At 38.5% G+C, this 17,807-nt stretch overlaps 1 protein-coding gene across 4 annotated transcripts; it reads left to right on the top strand.

The window, feature by feature from the left end:
- Window positions 1–1,842: 1,842 nt before the first annotated feature.
- lin28aa (lin-28 homolog Aa) lies at window positions 1,843–16,023 on the top strand. 4 transcript variants are annotated; one of them, XM_041793771.1, is made up of 5 exons: window positions 1,879–1,914; window positions 2,168–2,301; window positions 2,803–2,975; window positions 8,712–8,896; window positions 11,727–16,023. In XM_041793771.1, the coding sequence occupies exons 2-5, from the start codon at window positions 2,271–2,273 to the stop codon at window positions 11,938–11,940; spliced, it is 603 nt and encodes a 200-aa protein (XP_041649705.1). In that variant the 5' UTR covers window positions 1,879–1,914; window positions 2,168–2,270; the 3' UTR covers window positions 11,941–16,023. The 4 variants fall into 4 exon arrangements, with proteins under 4 accessions (XP_041649707.1, XP_041649705.1, XP_041649706.1 ...); XM_041793773.1 differs by lacking the exon at window positions 2,168–2,301 and having other exon boundaries at window positions 1,843–1,914; XM_041793772.1 differs by lacking the exon at window positions 1,879–1,914 and having other exon boundaries at window positions 2,162–2,301.
- The last annotated feature ends 1,784 nt before the right edge of the window (window positions 16,024–17,807 follow it).

The following is a 17,807-nucleotide window of genomic DNA, read 5'->3' as shown; positions in this document are numbered from 1 at the left end:
TTACCAAAAACAAACACCGAATTCAAAGCGTCTGCAACAAAGCAGAACTCTTATCGCCGATTTTCCAAGATTAAAATAGCAGTGATAAAGTTTCATTTAAAACCCTGGTTTCCCTTTTGGTTTTCTGTCTGTCGTCTTAAAAAAATAATAAATAAGTAAAGTAAGAATAACGATAGTAATAGTAGCCTAATAATAACAATAATAAATCAATACGAACGTAAATGTGCATGGGCCTAACTAGGATATTTATTATTCCTTGGATTAACTTACTTATTAATAATATTTAATTCATAGCCAGAGATTATTTGAATTAAAGGTTGGCAACTTAAATGGGAACTTTTAAATCCAACATCTCAAAAACAAAAATAAACTTTAAAGGCTGCTTAAACCCAAAACTCATTTTGCTATGAACATAAATTAGGATCATTTATTGCTGTCTGTTTTGTAATATCTGGGGTAAGTGCGCGTTTTGCGGGTCCACAAGGGGTCGTTGTGGTAGTTTTGATGAATCGACAGGTATCCTAGGGCCTTATGCAAACAGAGGAGCTGCACTCACAAGACTACTTCAATTAACGTTCAAGTTAATCTCCATATAAACATTTATTTAATAGCTAAACAGATACATCTTTCCTTCTCAAGCAGTTAGTTTAAATATTAAAACAGACTTTCAAAGATTAACAAAATACGTTATTATGGGGATTTTTTTTATTTTTTAGAAAAATGTATTTTTATCCCCAACTTAAATAAATTCAGCACTTTAACATGCTACATTTCATTTGGCCAATCAGTATGTTGTCAATGAATTACAGTCGGCCTATTCTAAACTGCTATAGTTCTCGTGATGTCTTAGCTATTAAACTGTTACACGATGTTCATCATTTCGTTTTGTGAAGCCCATAAAATAAGAAACTTTCTCTTTCTACTTGTTCATATTGGCACTCTTTTTTTTACCCTCTCAGCTGAAGATCACTTTCCCCATGTTTTAGATTCATCCATCATCCCACAAGGACACGAATCAACATCTTTGCATGATGTGATCAATCACTATCGATCCATGAATTCGTTTGACCAGCTTGGCTTGTTTTCATGCTAACACCTCGTTACGTCGTGGGCCTATCGGTTATTTTCTCTGTGTCCTTTTGTGTGGTTCAAGTCTGCTTTCCACCCTTTATTTCAAATATCCAAACTCGTTATTTCTGACTCAAAGTGGCCCGTATGTGAGGGAAACACGTCCCCCTCCGTGTTTCGTCTGGCTTAACATCACAATCTTTTCTTTTGCATGTTGAGACAGTAGCAAACCAACTCCCTGTTTGCAAAAGAACTGCATGCACAGGTAACGAGACAAAATGAGACAGATAAAAAATAATATAAATTGTAAGGAAAAGGCCACTCTAAATAATATCTCACTGAAACATATAACTTAAATATACATTTATTGTTTTTTTTCTCTCTCAAACAGCCATTTTTTAATTCGAGATAGCAAGAAATTTGTTATGAAAGCAGTTTATTTATTTTTCATATGGCAACTTCACCCAAAACTGCACGTACACCCACATAACACAGCAGCCATGATATACAGTCTACAAAACGATTAACTTTTATTATTTTTTTTTTTTTACAGTAAGTAGCGTGCTACAGGAATCTGAATGAGATATCAAAATATTGCAAGGATTTGTTTTCCTGCTCATCGTGATTGGTCACCTCAACGTATCGGCTCCCTCATCACACAATATGCAATCTATCCTTGGGGAATAAAATTGTGAGTCACGTGCACATGACCTAGAGTGTGTGGGGGTTTGCTGGATGAGAAATGGTCATTTAGTGTTGACCAACAGAGCTGACCGCTGCAGGAGACAGAGACACATACAGCTGCAGCAGCATCAGGAGAAAACTGGCCCTCCAACATGGCAGAAGGTATGCTGAGATGCCTCTTAAAGGAGACTTATCTCTGGGAATGGTTAAAGTGCTCTCTGAAGGGGCTGGGTTGTCTTTGCATTGTTTTTAGAGCTTCTTTTAAAAAGGGGGGGGGGGGGTCTAAGGCAAAAATTCTGCCCGCTGACCCCCACCCCCCTCCCCTCATTGTTTAGGGGGAATAGGTTGCCAGCCCCCTTTTGTTTACCTCCCTCTCCCGCTTTCCCTCTCGCTGAACAGTTTCTGCTTTTCACAGCATTTTGCATGAAAGTGGCAATCTGTGAGGATTACCCAGTTTGAGGGCTAAAAAGGATACTGTAGCTTGGGTGCTTACTTTGACTCAAGGCAGAAGTGAAGACATGGGCTCCGTTTCTAACCAGGAATTCCCAGGTTGAGTAACTGATTATTTTACATTTAATTATTACTTGTACAACATAATTAAGTTGCCTTTAAGAGTGTTGTGTGTTTGGTTGTAGCCACAAGTGCCATGCATAAAGGCATTGTTCCTATTTTCAACCACGTGAGGTCCAAACTGTGTCCATCAACGAATTAATCGCACTTTTAAGATACTGAAACACGCAGCTTCCACATCACTTCTTTTGCAGAAACTAGTTGCACAGAAACATAGAAATGACTTATTTCCTTTTTCTAGTCTGAACTAAGCGACAATTTAAGTCAAAAAAATGGCAAAAGTGCATCTCAGGTAGCTAACGGGTGTTTCATTGATTCGTATCGATTGATCATTCCGCAGCGGCGCGAGCAGAAGCAAGGCAAACTTTTCCGACTTCGGCCATTATTACAAGTTGGGCCCATCATTTTCTAAACCCTACTCACAATCTTTAAGAGTAGAGGAGCATTTTCTTCATATCTAAAACACGTTTTAAATTTCAGGAGTTTGTAAGACCGAAGAGGACGAAGGACCGAGCACCGAGGAGGACTCCCAGACTATTCATGGGGTCGGCGTGTGCAAGTGGTTCAACGTCCGCATGGGCTTCGGGTTCCTGTCCATGACCAGCCGAGAGGGAGTGCCACTGGACGAACCGGTTGATGTGTTTGTTCATCAAGTAAGACGACTGTCTTCTTAATATGAAACTAGTAAAGTTGGCTACAAAAGGTGGCTTTTTTATTTCGTTCGCAGCCGACAAACCATAGACAAAATGCCAATTTAAGGCCTGAAAATCCGTAAATCAAGTGAAATTTCTTACCAGCAGGGGGGAGGTCAACGCACCTGTTTCTAATATAGCTTAATTAATTCAGGACTTTTAAAACTCTGCCATCTTTACTGCAACAAAACAATGACAAAAAAATAAGAAAAAAGCATTTAATTGACATACTTGAAAATAAAGCTCTAAAACCTTACACTTGAATGTGTTCTGTAAAGTTTAATTGAAGGTTAGATTACATTTAGTGTATTGGTTTCAGGTGGTTGTTTCCTCTTCATTGTGGTGGGTGTTTCTCCTTGAGGGAAACACGTGTTGCAGCCTGAAGAGTCTTGCGCGGGCCTCCCTCGTGGTTTTACGAGTGGTATTTAGGCTAACGCATACTAATAAGATGAGAATATTTTGAAATTACTGTGGCTCCATCTGTAACCTATGTGAGCTGCATGAAAATTGGTCTTTGAAGGAGGAAGAAAATCTAAGTCAAAATTGTTGTTTGTGTGTAGAATATGGTGACTGTGTGTCCATTTTGCCTGAACTGCATTAGCATTGTATTTGTATGCAAAAAAAATATGCTTTTGAAGCCCCTGTAACATGTTTTCTAACATACTGAAATTGATATTGCTTCCTTATGAGCCACACAAGTCAAAGATACTATCATTGACAAGGCTTTTGGAAAACAAAGATTTTTAAAACTTTACTGCAGTAATACCAAAAGTAAAATCGCCTGTCAGTTTTAATATTAAGTTAGTTCTGGCAAGCCCATAAATAAAATGATACATTTTTTTCTTACACATTGCTCAGGTGTAACCAGTGTTCTCAAACTCAAGGAAAATATACCCTTATCAGTTTTAATAATCATATTCACTCTGAATCTTTTTAAAAGAAATTGAAATTAAATGTAGTTTTTGGTCTGCTTGCCAGCCTTTTTTATATTTTATAGATAAATACAAATGCAGAAAAAAATCAATAATCTTCTGATGGTCTTGATTACTTGCATAGATAATGGAGAGACATTAGCATTACTTTGGGGCTGTTTCTTAAGCTGATAGAAACCTTAAGAGCTTGAGTGTTCATGTGAATAACCCTCCGTGGTGCACTTTTAAAGACGCGTTTACAGCTCACACTTTTACCTGCAAAGGGAGATTCTGTTTTTTTTCTTCCATATTACCCAACCCTGCCATTATAGATAGGGATGTACAATATAATTATTTTGGCATCGGTTTTAGCGGATGTTAGCCTGAAAAGAGAAATATTAGTGTCTGCAAATTTCTGCCAATGTTTAAAACCAATATTTTGACTTTAAATGTCTGCCTATTTCATCTGTATTTCAACTGGCTATATTAACAAGTAGTGAAGTTTAAGGCTGGACCAGCAGACCTACATCAGCTGAAGTCTTTTCTTTATTTGTCATCATTCCTTACACTTGTGTGTTCAAAGGACTGCAGTTTGATACTTTGTTCAGCCTTAACCTTTAAATTGCATTTTAAGGACTGAAGTTTTAGGTCTGAACTACTTTTAAATATCAGTTTTGGGTAAGATTATTTTGTAAATATCAGCATATCAGATAACGGAAAATATTGAATATTGTGCATCTCTAGGGAAGGGACAGCAGGATAGCATTTTTTGCTAAAAATCTGTTAAAGTTCTTAAATGTGTATAGGACAACAATCAGCAAAGTGCTGGCATGGACTGCTCTGTCCATAGGAGGTTCCAAATAGACAATAGATTTCTCAAGAAGCATTTAAATGATTGAACAGTTAATGTTCAAGTCACAGTGACTGGGAAACATCTTTGAAACAAATACGTTTTATATTTTTATACAAGGTTTTGATATGATCAAAAGTAGTAAATATTTGGATTTTGCCTTTTTCATAGATTTTCATTTGGATTTTTTTTTTAAAAACATAACCAAGTAGAGTACATAGAGATTAAAGACTGTGTGGGGTAGTTTAATGTCAGCACTCAGAAGACTATGAGGAATAAGTTTTAGTTTTCGTATCAAACACATCTTTATATCTCCACTCTAGGTTTCTTTCTTTGTTCTTAGCATATAGAGGTAAAAAGAAACCTCCACAGCTCACCCAGGTTTAACCCAAATCCTCCATTCACCTTTTCATATACATCTGGTGAGGTGGGAGGTAGAGGGAGGTGGGGGGTGTTCCCCTCCAACTTCTCGTGTGAGTGAGCGCCTCCATTGCTGTCTGATAAGATAAAGGCTTAGCATGTGAATGAGAGGAGTCCCCACTAGCTGCTCATTCACCTCAAGGTTCCTGTCATAAAGTGATTAAAGGCTCTTTGCTGTCTGCTCAACCCCCTCACTGCGTGTGTTTGTGTCTCTAGCCGGTTTTAAAGGGGAAGGGAGCTCTCTCTATTTTTTCTTTACAAGTAAACTTCCTTCTACTCTCCAGTCCATTACATCATAGAGATGCTGCCATGCATTTCTTTAAATTTCCACCAGTGGTTTTCCAAATAAATAACTTTTTAAAAGTTTTATTCTCATAATTTGTGTTCCAAACTTAATTATGAGGGATTTTCAGTCATGAGATATCTTTTACTTGTCTGTTTTTTCGGTGTCTACTTTCTTGTTATGACCATGCATGAAGCGGGACTGGGCATGGCTTCTGTTACTGAAACACTATTTGACTACACACAGGAAGTTACTAACAGCTTAATCATACTGTGAACAGAAAACACAGGTTAGATGATGGGCAGAAACTGTCACTCTGGTGCATTGTTTAAAAAGTTAAAGACAAGAATGGGTAGTTGCATGAGCTAAAATATCAGTTATATCTGCAGTTAGTGAAGAACTGCACTCCAGTGACTAAAAACTGAATGTCTCTATGCCATGAAAAAAGTATTGTACCATATAATCAACTTGAGAGTTTGTAATCCACTCTCTTCTCATTTATGTCCACAAGATATCCGTAACCAATGGCCTACTTCCCTCTGTGTCACAAGAAAAAGTAGACACGCGTGTCAATGATGGATGTAAAGGGGTTATGGCAACCTAAAAGGCCTCAGCCCTAAAATTAGTGGCCGCGTGTCAAGGAAAATTAACTCCAAGGGTCCACTGGCCTTTGTGCAGGTGGACAATAGAGCCATGCATCCGAATGAAGCACCCTTCGGCCGTGACCGAGCCCCTCTTTGTCTCAGCAGCAGTCCTGCTTTTGTCCCTCGCTGCTCTGATGTCTTTCTCTGTCTCTCTTCGCTTCCAGACATATTCTGGACAAAGTTTACAGTAGATCTGCGACCAGCTAACACTTGAAAAAACGTCTCTTTAAAGTCCCCACCCTATTCTCTACCTGTGTGTAACCTGGTGGAGGGCCTGTGGCCAGTGAGGGTCCACCATGGGGGTTGGGAGGAAGGTCACACATGAGGGAGGAAATGGGTTAACGGTCATCAGGCCATAGAGGGGCCTGATGTAACTGGGAGTGTGTGAACATCCATGTAACCACTCCAATGTTATGGCTCAACAGTAATGTTTGCTGGATGCCTAGGTCTTGGAGGCAGATGTACAGTTGTGAATAAATGTTAACAGAAGAACTCTTTTTGAAAGCTTAGCAGTTTACTGAGACAATAGACTTTGTTGAAAATCCAACTGAAATGTTGAGCAACAAAGTGCCATTGTTGATTTATCGTGGATGTCATTTAGATGTAATGGTAACATTTCCTAAATGCTTCTGTTTGGTTTAATGCTTCCAGTAAAAATGAAAAATGTCCTCTGAGAAGCTCATTTTGATTCCTGATGGTTTAAGGAGTCATCAATGAGAGAGTGATGCTCATAATTAACAGGTTTTTGTCACTTTATTCTAAATTATATGAAAGAATGCGGATTAATGTCAGTCAAAACAAACACAACATCAGGAAACCTCCTTTCTGTGTCTGCTGAAGTTGTATCAAGTTGATCCTCCAGCACCACCAAGGATTAAAAGAGAGGGGTTTCCTATGTTGTAGTTATCTTTAATCCCACACCACACCTTCCCTTCTTTCATCTCTATTTTTGTTACCTTGGAATCGGATACATTTCCAGCGAGATGCTGGTATCAGGAGGAACCACTCTAAAGGGTCAACTCAGGTGAACAATGACAGACTACATGGCTAGGCACGAGCCTAAACTAGTATTTACACTTATTGTTCCTCCTTTGTTGATGAATTAATCTAACAGGCCTCCCCAATCCTCTGTTCCACAAACAATACCAAATTAAATCACCATGTTTCTTTACAAAAAAGATGTCACACATTCAAGCACTGATATCAAAAGGAGATATCAATCATTCATGCTTTCTCTCAACTTTTATCTTCCACCTCTTTCTGCCAAACAACCATCCAAGGAATGTCCCCCTGACCCCCAACCTCCCAGAGAAGCACTGCTGCCTTCTCACCCCACCCCCAACCGTAGCACTAACCCCTGCATCCTGCAGTTTAGGGTTAGTGTTGGTGGTCAGTGTGTTAGTGGAGCTTTGTGATGTGGGTGGGAAGCGGGATGAGGTGGGGGCAGTAGTGTGGAATGCTGTTCCTCCAGAGGGGGGGATGGGTTGAAGGTATCCTCATCAGATTTACCACTCAACACAGCAAAAAGACAAGGCAGAATGAAGGTGGAGGTGACTTTTGTGGAAAGAAGTATGTAGACAAACTGACAGGAAGAGTGAGGATGGCAAGCATTGTTATGTTTGCCATCCTCATTGTTACCTTATCAAGTGAGACATGACCACCAAAAAATACCAGTTACCTGATTGGTGCAATCACGTTGTGATGGTATCATGAAGTGATGACTAGTGGGGGTGGGTTTTTAGGGTTAAAGTATCCATGGGCTCAGTATAGAGATTATATAAACTCTTGTAATAGGGCAGGTTTTGAGAAAGTCACGTACAACCAAACGCTGATTAGCCGTAGTATTATGACCACTAGAGTTGACAAATTTGAAAGAATATTTAAGTGTGATCATTTTGATTCATATTGCATATCTGATATGAATTGTTGTATCAAACAAAATGGTAGTTTTATGTCATTCTAATTTTTGATAAAGAAAAACGTATAAGAACATCAGGACTATTTTTGCAAACTATTCTTAATTCTTATTTCTTTGAATTTTTGCATGATGTGCCGAGCATAACATCTCTGCTGTAAAAAAATAAACTGGTATTTTGGCACATTATCAGGCTAAAGAAATATTGCACCCTCTGTAATTTGAAAATTACAGTTGGCCATATCGAGATTAAATCTAAATTTCAGTTATTTGCATAATGCATAATGGCCACCCATCTAATGCAATCAAATACATCAATTTTTACATCAATTTCACCGTAAAATTCGTGCATAAAGCTCCTACACTTCCAGTGTCTGTTAAAGTCAGAAAGGCATTCATTTGACTTCTGTTTATCATTGAAGTCATAGTGGGTGGCAGTGAACTGGAGTGCATATACTGAAAGGCATTAGTAATATTTTGCTCCCCTCTTGGTTATACCAGTACAGTGCAACCACCCATTACAACTGCAATAACACACCACATCTTATTGGTTGACTTTTTGTTTATGTACGAGAAAGTTTATGGTAGGCAAACCCTGTTTTTCTCAATCTGGAGTTACTGATTCACAAAACAGTCCTTCTAATACAGAATGCTTTGCCTATGCTACCTTTCAGAGCAAGTTGCACATGGAAGGCTTTCGCAGCCTAAAGGAAGGCGAGGCAGTTGAGTTTACCTTCAAAAAGTCTTCAAAGGGCCTGGAGTCACAGCGAGTGACCGGACCAGGTGGCATCCACTGTGTGGGAAGTGAACGGAGACCCAAAGGCAAGAAGGTCCAGAAGCGACGTTCAAAGGGAGACAGGTAAGCAGAAAAGAACTGGAAAAGAAAGAGAAGTGCATGAAAAAGTTGGTTTCCTTTGTAGCAGGTCACTAAAAAAGCAAGAGCAGAGTAACTGGAAGTGCCCAGCAGAAGCCAGTATCATTCAGATTAAATAACTCCCAGTCTTCAATTTATTAAATCAAGAGCAGAGCATAAAGAGGCTTTGAATTATGTCACGAGTAAAGTTTTCCGGTTTAACCATGCATCTCCATAGATCAAGTGTCTTTTAATCACTCAGAAAATGTTTTTTTAACGTTGGGACAGTACACAACACCATTTTTTTGTATGTAAGAACTATAGGGACTGTAATAAAAATAGTCAATTGCAAAACATAGTTTTTCTGCAGATGCATTGTTCTTACCAGACAGAAAATGATTATGCATCTTATATTAGGAACCTTTTGAGTCGAGTTTTTTAGTAGTCCACAAACAGTCATTGTTCTGTCCAGTTTGGATTTGGTTTAGAATTACAAGGGCATTTTTAGTTTCTCCCCATTTTCCTTCCTCTTCCTAAACCCCAACCCCCACCTCTAGCCCCAGCAAGGGTCACACCAGCAGGCTTGACGTGTGACCTGGATCAATAACTGTTTAAATCTGCTGGCCCCAAGTGAATTCACAACCACTGTTTCTTCCTTTCTTCCTAAACCCTATTTTGCCAATGTGATTGGGAACTCCCCAAACCAAACACATCCCAAAAAAGTTTAGTTTAAATCACAAGTATTAATCTGTAATCTGTAGGGCAGCTTAATCTGTAGGGTTATTGATACACAAATTGGGGAGATGTACATGAGATAGTTTAAATTTAATCAGTGTTTGATGGAAGCTGTCAGTATGTAAGAAAATGTATTTATGTTTGGTTTGAATGTGCACAAAATGCATTCAATGATTTTAAGCCTGGTGAAAGTTAAAAAAGAAGCCAAGACCTGGATGATTCATCTTAAATTATTTGAATTAAATTAATTAATTAGTTTTTCTACTGATTCCAGGGTTTCATGCAAAGGCAACGGTGTCCCTCCAAGTGAAAGAAAGAAGAACCAAGGGGGGCTTGATTATGGCATAATTCTTTGAATATAGCAAGCGGTTAGAAGTGTATTAACTTCACCCTCCTGTCAGTTGTGATTAGGGCCAGAGAGTAGTCAGTGTGAGAACAGAGATCATTACTGCTCCAAAGAGTCCTGGGAGGCCCACTGTGGTTCGATGACTCCGAAGATCACACTGATCCATTGATAAAGTATCGTTCCCCTCTGGCGTATTTCATTATGCACCTCTGTATGGTGTTCCATTGGTTCATGTATGATTGATTGATTATATTTACAACCAGTTGTCAGATATATTTGGGACAGGAGTAATATTTTTACTCCATTTCTTGCTTTTGGCCTCATGTTTGCCACCAGCTGTTTTAAGATCCACCTTTTAAAGACCACCTTTGTGCATAGAAATGACTGAAGGTAGGGGAAAAGCTCCTGTCCGTTTAAATGATAACAGATGTAAGAGCTCGGGCAAGGGGGTGAAAGGTCACTGTTGTCATGGCAACAATGTATGAGTAAATGCAGAAGGGCTGGGGGCTGGGATAGGATTGGGGATTGAGGGGAAGGGTGGGGTGGGTCGAGGGGGCATGGTTCAGAGGTCATTACTGCAGCTTTTTTAGACAAAGGGACCACTTCCCCTTCCCTCCTTTTGCCTCCTGATGGACGCTGATGAAGGGAGCTGTTGTGATGAGGCGGTATAGACCTTGACACCACCCCAACGGCCACTGCCACAAAGCCACACTGACCTTTCGGCAGCCGCCCTGACCAGTCCTCATCTGCTGCTTCAATAGTGGCAGGGGGTCTGCCGTGGCACAGGCTGCACGCCCACCACCCATCTGTCTTCCACCCCTGCACGCGTGGCCATTCTATAGATTGTGTCCGAACAGTGGTGGATGAAGGCAGCCCGATGGTTCCTGCTTGACCCCTGCATGGTGTTCATTTCTAAAGTTCAATGCTAATGAAACGGATGTCTTACTTGAATACAATAGAACTCAGTGAGTCCAAGGGCGAGCTTTTGACAGAGAGAAACTGACTAACACAAGCTGTTCAAGATGCTTTGAAAAAGTAAGAGCTACACTGACCATACCAGACCAATGGATTGAGGTCCCTAGCACTTACTTGTTGCAAATTTTAAGTCCACTTGAATAGTCAAGTGTCCAGAACCAAGGTTGTTTTAAAGACTTGATCTATTTTGGTGGTACATTGTGACTATCTAAGAAAAGATTTGACCTGTAAAGATTTTTCTTAAATTGTGCACTCACCCAAAGAGCCATGACGTATGACCTGAAATGCCCTTCAAGATTGACAATAGGTGAACTCAAGCTAATCCTGTGAAACTGTTGCCATCTAGTGGCAAACTTATGCAACCAATATTCCCCCTATACATCCATAAAGGTTTAGTTACTAGTGGTATTGCATGGAATATTTCTGTCTTAATCGGGATAATTCAGAAACCACACAATTTTTGCAGGACAGGATTTTTTTTTGTTAGGAAGAATTGCTTCCCTAAAAAGCCCAGAAGGACATTTCTACGTACTTGATTCTAAACATTTTGAGGGTTTCCTCAAAGCAGTAAACATAAGAGTATTTTGACAAATGTTCTGCATTTTTCATCCTTTGTTATATGGAGCTTTCGGTTGCATCTTTGAGCTGAATGATTTGTCAGGTCTGCACTCAATCTTTTCTTGATTAGTTGCACATCTGCAGGATAATGATGTTGTGTGTCACCACAGAAGATTGTTTTGCAAGCCATAGAAAGACATCTGTTTAAATCTTCTTTTTAAGGTGCTACAACTGTGGAGGCCTGGACCATCATGCCAAAGAATGCAAGTTACCACCACAGCCCAAGAAGTGCCATTTCTGCCAGAGCATCGACCACATGGTTGCCAACTGCCCAGTAAAAGCACAACAGTCCTCACCGGGTTCTCAGGGAAAACCGTCCCCCTCAAAAGAGGAGGAGGAGGAGCACATGGCATCGGCTCCTGAGACCTCTGATTAAGTCGGAGGTTGGGCATTATTGACGCCGGGGAAGCACAGAGGCCAATCAAATTACTTTGATGGGAGGGATGGGACACATGGTCCTAGTCTGCCTGTCAAAGCTGCTTTTGGAACTACCTCAGGTTAAAGAATTACTGATGAAGAATGTTGCTGAAGGTTTTTTTCTTTTGATTGTTTTCATTTGGTGTTACACTCAGGAATACTGCCGTATTATTGCACTCAGAACGCTTTCTAAATGTTTGAATCACTGCTAGTATTTCAGGGAACAGAGATTTTAGTTAGCAATTGCCATTCAACAGATTATCTTGATGATTTTTATTGGACTTTGTTTTTTTTATGCACCACTCTACCTCTCCTATGGGCATTATACCTCTTTTTGCAGAATATTCATTCAGTTTGTTACGTACAGAGCTACACTTTTGCTGCCTTATGCTAAAGTTTCCTATGAGACTGTTACACCTCATTATCCAACAAGGCAGAGCGTAACCGATAGTACCTCTGCGATGAATGTTAGATCGTACATAGCATGGAAAATGGGAGGGTTTGTAAAAAAACATGGGATGGGATTTATGGTATAGCTGCAGGCTACGTATTGGCATCTGCCAATACGGCAATTGACCATCCAGTAATCCTGGGGCCAAATGAATGTCAGACTAGAAGTGGTTTCCAGCTTTTGGTCACTTATTTTTCTTTAGTAATTACATTATTTCTATCCAGTATTTTGCTGGTGCAGTCTACCTCAATGGTGCATATTTGCCCTGCGACTTCAACCATCATTCCTACTGTTGATGGTAAACAGGTATTCTTAAGATACAGTTTTGAAGACTGAGATTTGAATAGGGATTAGATCATTATTTTTGCACTACTGTACAGCATAAAGACAGCATTGCCATGAACCCTTGGTTTGGTCGGACACTCAAATCTGTTTACTCTAGTGGTGCAATGGATCACAAACACAGTGACAGATTTTTCCACAGACCAGATTAGCCAAAAACACAAAGAAAGAGAGAAAGAAAGAAAGAAAAGGAAAAAAGGGGTCTTCGTTTAAAAATTTCTCCTTCCTGGCCAACCAACTCAACTCTGCATTTGAATAGCATCAACATGTGGGCACACATTGGCTGCTGCAGTGAGTGTTGTGTAACTCAAATCAAACTAACATGTTCCTGTGTGACCACCTGCTGATATCTGCTTACTTGATACAGTCTTGATTGATATTTGACATAAATATGTGGATCACATGTGGCCTTTACTGTAGGGGTTGATCCAAACAGATCACACATCAACTGATCATTGCACCACTAGTTGAACTATAATGACATCAAGCATGGATGGGATCTAGTGATCTGTCCAGCTTTAGTAAGTGATTTGGTGCTGTTTTTGTTCTATTAGACCATACTATATCACAGCTGTTGTCTGATGCTTGGCAGGAACAAGCTAGATTTTACTATTCACATTGTCTAACATGAGTAAGCCTGTGTTTTAATTTCTATGGCAAATGTGACTGGTTCTCTTTGTGTTAGTAGGTTGTCAGAGTTAGATCTGACAAGAGTCAGGTCAGGCCAGTCACAGCGATGGATACCAGCGAATAAATACCAGGCCATTTATTTGCTGGTATTCAGTCGCCCAGAGTGGGCAGCACACAACAATTTTGACCACACAACGCTTCTGACCACCTTAACAGTTTTGCGTTTTTTGTTTTTTTTTTTAAATTGGCTACTGTGTGAAATTCTGCTACTTAACAATTTCCTCATCTTTGGTTTGATAGAAGTACAAACTATGTGATACTGAATACAACAAATATACCTCAATACTTCAAAGCAGATACTTGATCTGGACTGAGTTACTGGGGTCCAGCTAGCTCTCCTCTTAATACTTGAATATGATAAGGCAAAATCAGCTATGATGTTGTCAGTGGGAAGGCTGGTGTTTGTTTATATCCAGTGTGATCTGTTATCTAGGTAGTTATTTAAGACATTACCTCCCTATAACCCTTAGTAGGGTTGTAGCTCAGGAACACCAAGCCTGCATGGAGGAGCATGTAGAACTAGCTAGCTAATCAGCATTTTACTCCCGTTTTACAGGAGAAGCTGAGAACTATAACACCCAATTAATATATATGTAAAATTAATCTAAAGCCTTTTTTAATCATAATTCTTATTTATTTTCATTCAAGAGTGCTGCAGCTTCTCCTTCTGCTCATGTTGAAGCCTCTCAGCAGTGAACGAATTACTAAACATTGAAAAACCATCAAGTGTCATTCATAGCTCAGATGACTTCTGGATATATTTGGGTAAAAGCTATTTAAACATCAAGGTACTTCTCCGTATTTCTTTGTACATACGTGCTTGATAAATCATTGCCCTCAACAGTCATTTGATGCAGTATAAATACAGTGAAATCACACCATGCAAGTTACAAATAGAAAATACTGTGCAAGTGCAAAGTATTTAGAGGACTGACTTAAACTGTGAGTTTTTTCTTTAATTCTGTTTTTTTAGCTTTGTTTTTTATGTCTCTACGAAGACAGGTCTAATGTTATTTCTATCTATGCCAAAACCAATGCAATATTACTCTGCACTAATCATGTGTAAGATGCATTAATAAGTTTTTATATTCAGTTTGATCTCTTTTGACTATATGTTCAATATCAGATTTTTTTCTCTTTTTATATTTTAATGAAACTACAGTCAGTTGCTGGTTTGAAAAAAAAAATCTTCACTCTTATGGCTCATCTCAGGAATTGTCAATCTGAAATCTCAGGGAATTCTTCAGATTGACTTGATAGAGTCGAGGAGTGTTTACTCAAGAAAGCAGGGACTGAATTCTCATCTGAACAATGTGAAGCATACATTTATACCAAAAGAAAAAAAAAATACAAAAGATTGTAAACAGTTATGAGATTTACATGCTGACTCTTTGTCAACTGTCCATGCAAACAGCGTGGGAATTATGATATTGATATTTTCTTCTGCTTTACATAACTTGCCATGATATGATATGAAGAAAATGTTCCACTATAATTGTTTTGTTTCCTCTTTAATCGTTGTAGATGGGGATGTAGTAGAATATTATTAAAGGGATTGGGGCTAGTAGTATATAATCTGGGGTTGTCTCATCTCAATACATGGCTGATACTTGGTGATTCAGACTATCAATGCTTGTGACAAAAAGAATGTGTCATGGTTGATTTCACACTCAAATATTATTGGTTGCACACTCTCTTAGGTGTTTTTTGTAATGTTCCAAGAAAACCCTGTTTTGACAATTGAACTGAGAAATAATGACAGAAAATTTTGAGTAAGTGCTCCAATTACATAGAATAATTAACCTGTTTATGGATCTTTATTTTTCATCCAGCACTATTAATTTCTGTTCCTGTATATCCACATTTTCCTCTTTCTATATCTCAAGACAAGGTTGACATGACACAAAAGAAAGATTTTGTTAATAAATCTCTCTTTAAAATCTCCAGAAATCATCAACTTATTCAATCAACCACCAAATTCTTTGTTGGCTTTTGACAGCCACTATTTAGATAAAGGTTGAATGAAAGTGTTGTGATGTTTGCAACATTCTGCTGTTACTAATAATGTTTTCAAATTGTTGTTTGGAAACTAAAGTCCTTGAAAGACATTCTGGATACAACAACCCAGTTTGACCCCTCAGTGATGTTGCTGTGATTTAATTGTCGGGTATTAGATGGGTTAGATATTCCTTGAAATCCAAGGACATGTAAGTGCTCAGGGTAACATTTAAAGCACATCAAAGAATTCTGTATCACCTTTTTATTTACATGTGCTTTATATGGTACATCTTGTTTGTGACCATCAGCCATTTTATTCGTGATGCTTTATTTTTAAGGATAAATGGCTTGAGAAACTTCCAAAAGAATGTGCATTTATTACTGATGAATGTATTGATTGTTTACTGCCATAAAACTTCAACTATCTTGATCTATGTTATCTTGATTTTACTGGCTAGTTTGTCAATGATGAGCAGCATGTAGGCTTTTCAAAGTATTATTGTGATTATGTTTCTATATGTAAAGATCTACTCCATTTCCTAGTAAATATTTCAATAATCATGTGTCTTTTGGGCCTTCTTTACTTTACAACAGAAACAAAAACTACCATAACATGTATTCTTAATATTGCAGATGGGCACTTGTTATTTTTTAAACCAAGATCTGACATATACCATTTTACTGTTAAGTCATGATATTCCCTCGAACTGAATAAAAAAACGTATAAATTTATTAAATTGCATAAATACAAAACTCAGTTTTAAAGAAATTGATTTCTGATACAAACCAAGTCATTCAAAAAGACCTGAATGATATGAAGATATAAGATTTCATTTAAATAGGGGTACCAAGCATTTTACGGCAGAGCATGTACAGTGCCTACATGAAGTATGGAGGATGTTTTACACCTTTTATTGACTTCAAAAATCAATCGTGGTCAATATAATTTGGGCTTTTATAAAAAAAAAAAAATGCAAAAAACACTCTTTAATGTGAAAATGAAAACAGATTTCTACAAAGTAATGTCGAACAAAAATATGTAATGTAAAATAAGGAATTGCTTAAATATTCATCCCCTTTGAAGTGACTGAACTTATTCAACAGAGATCCAGACACATGGTGCTAGTAGACTTAAAATTTGTGAAATGGGAATCGTCTGAGTGCAGTGAATGTGTCTCAGGTGGTTGTGGTATAAGGACACCTATGTTTTGAAGGTCATGTCACTGGTTCATCAGTATTCCTGGCTACCATTACACCATAAAGACAAAAGAACACTCCAAGCAACTCAGAGAAAAGGCGATTGATAAGAAATATAAGTCAGGGGATGGAGACAAATGAATTTTGAGGTACTGAACATCCCTGGAGTTCAGTTAAATCCATCATCAAGAAATGAAAGGATTATGGCACATGTATAAATCTGCCTAGATCAGGCTGTCCTCACAAACTGAGGAACCGTGCAAGGAGAAGACTAGAAGCCATCAATACATCTATGACTACTCTGAAGGAGTTTCAAGCTTCAGCAGCTGAGATGGGAGAGACTCTGCATACAACTGTTGCTGGGGTTCTTCACCAGCCAAAACTTGATGTAAGAGTGGAAAGCAGAAAGCCACTGTTAAAGAAAGCTCATTAAATCTGGATGCAAGTTCGCCAAAAGGCATGTGGGAGAAACTAGTGGTCAAGTGGAAATTTCTTTGGTCTGGTGAGACCAAAATGGTGCTTTTTAGCCATCAGACATGGCACTATGTTTGGTGGACATAATCCCCACTTTGAGGCAGAGGGTTGCAGCATCCTGTTGTGGGGATGCTACACAGAAAGTGTTCAAAGACAACAAGATGAATGTTCTGGAGTGGCTGAGTCAAAGCTCAAACCTAAATCAAGTAGACAATTTGTGGGTAGACTTGAAATGGGCTGTTCATTACAGATGTCTTTGCAACCTGAGAGCGCTTGAGCAGTTTCTCAAAGAAACATGGAGTAAAATTGCAGAGTCCAGATGTGCGGGCCTGATTGAACCTATTCACACAGACTCAGTGCTGTGACTGCAGCAGAAGGCACATCTAATAAAAACTGACTTAAAATTAATATTAAACATTATATGAATATTACTTTGTTTTCACTCTGACATTAAAGTTTTGTATATTCATATTTTTGCCAAACAAAATTTATTGACCATGATTGATTTATAAAAAAATAAGAGGGTAGAACATCCAAAGGTTGACTGTGTTCTTCTTTAGAGGGCTTTTACTAGTTTATTCCCTCGTTTTGAATATTAAAAACACAACAACAAAAATGGCGCTTGCTTTCAGTCTTCAAGTCCTTGATGAAAGAAAAAATGTTATGACAAAATA

Source organism: Cheilinus undulatus, linkage group 8 (genome assembly GCF_018320785.1).
Source record: "Cheilinus undulatus linkage group 8, ASM1832078v1, whole genome shotgun sequence".
NCBI lineage: Eukaryota > Metazoa > Chordata > Actinopteri > Labriformes > Labridae > Cheilinus > Cheilinus undulatus.
Note: the sequence above shows the minus strand (reverse complement) of the source record. Positions and strands in the feature narration are given on the sequence as shown.

What these genes read in the sequence shown, in the direction of transcription:
- lin28aa (XM_041793771.1), top strand. Translation starts at nt 2,271, where the DNA reads ATGGGCTCCGTTTCTAACCAGGAATTCCCAG. An exon ending in TTCTAACCAGGAATTCCCAG is followed by an intron (nt 2,302 to 2,802) that starts GTTGAGTAACTG and finishes TTTAAATTTCAG; the next exon opens with GAGTTTGTAAGACCGAAGAG. An exon ending in TTGATGTGTTTGTTCATCAA is followed by an intron (nt 2,976 to 8,711) that starts GTAAGACGACTG and finishes GCTACCTTTCAG; the next exon opens with AGCAAGTTGCACATGGAAGG.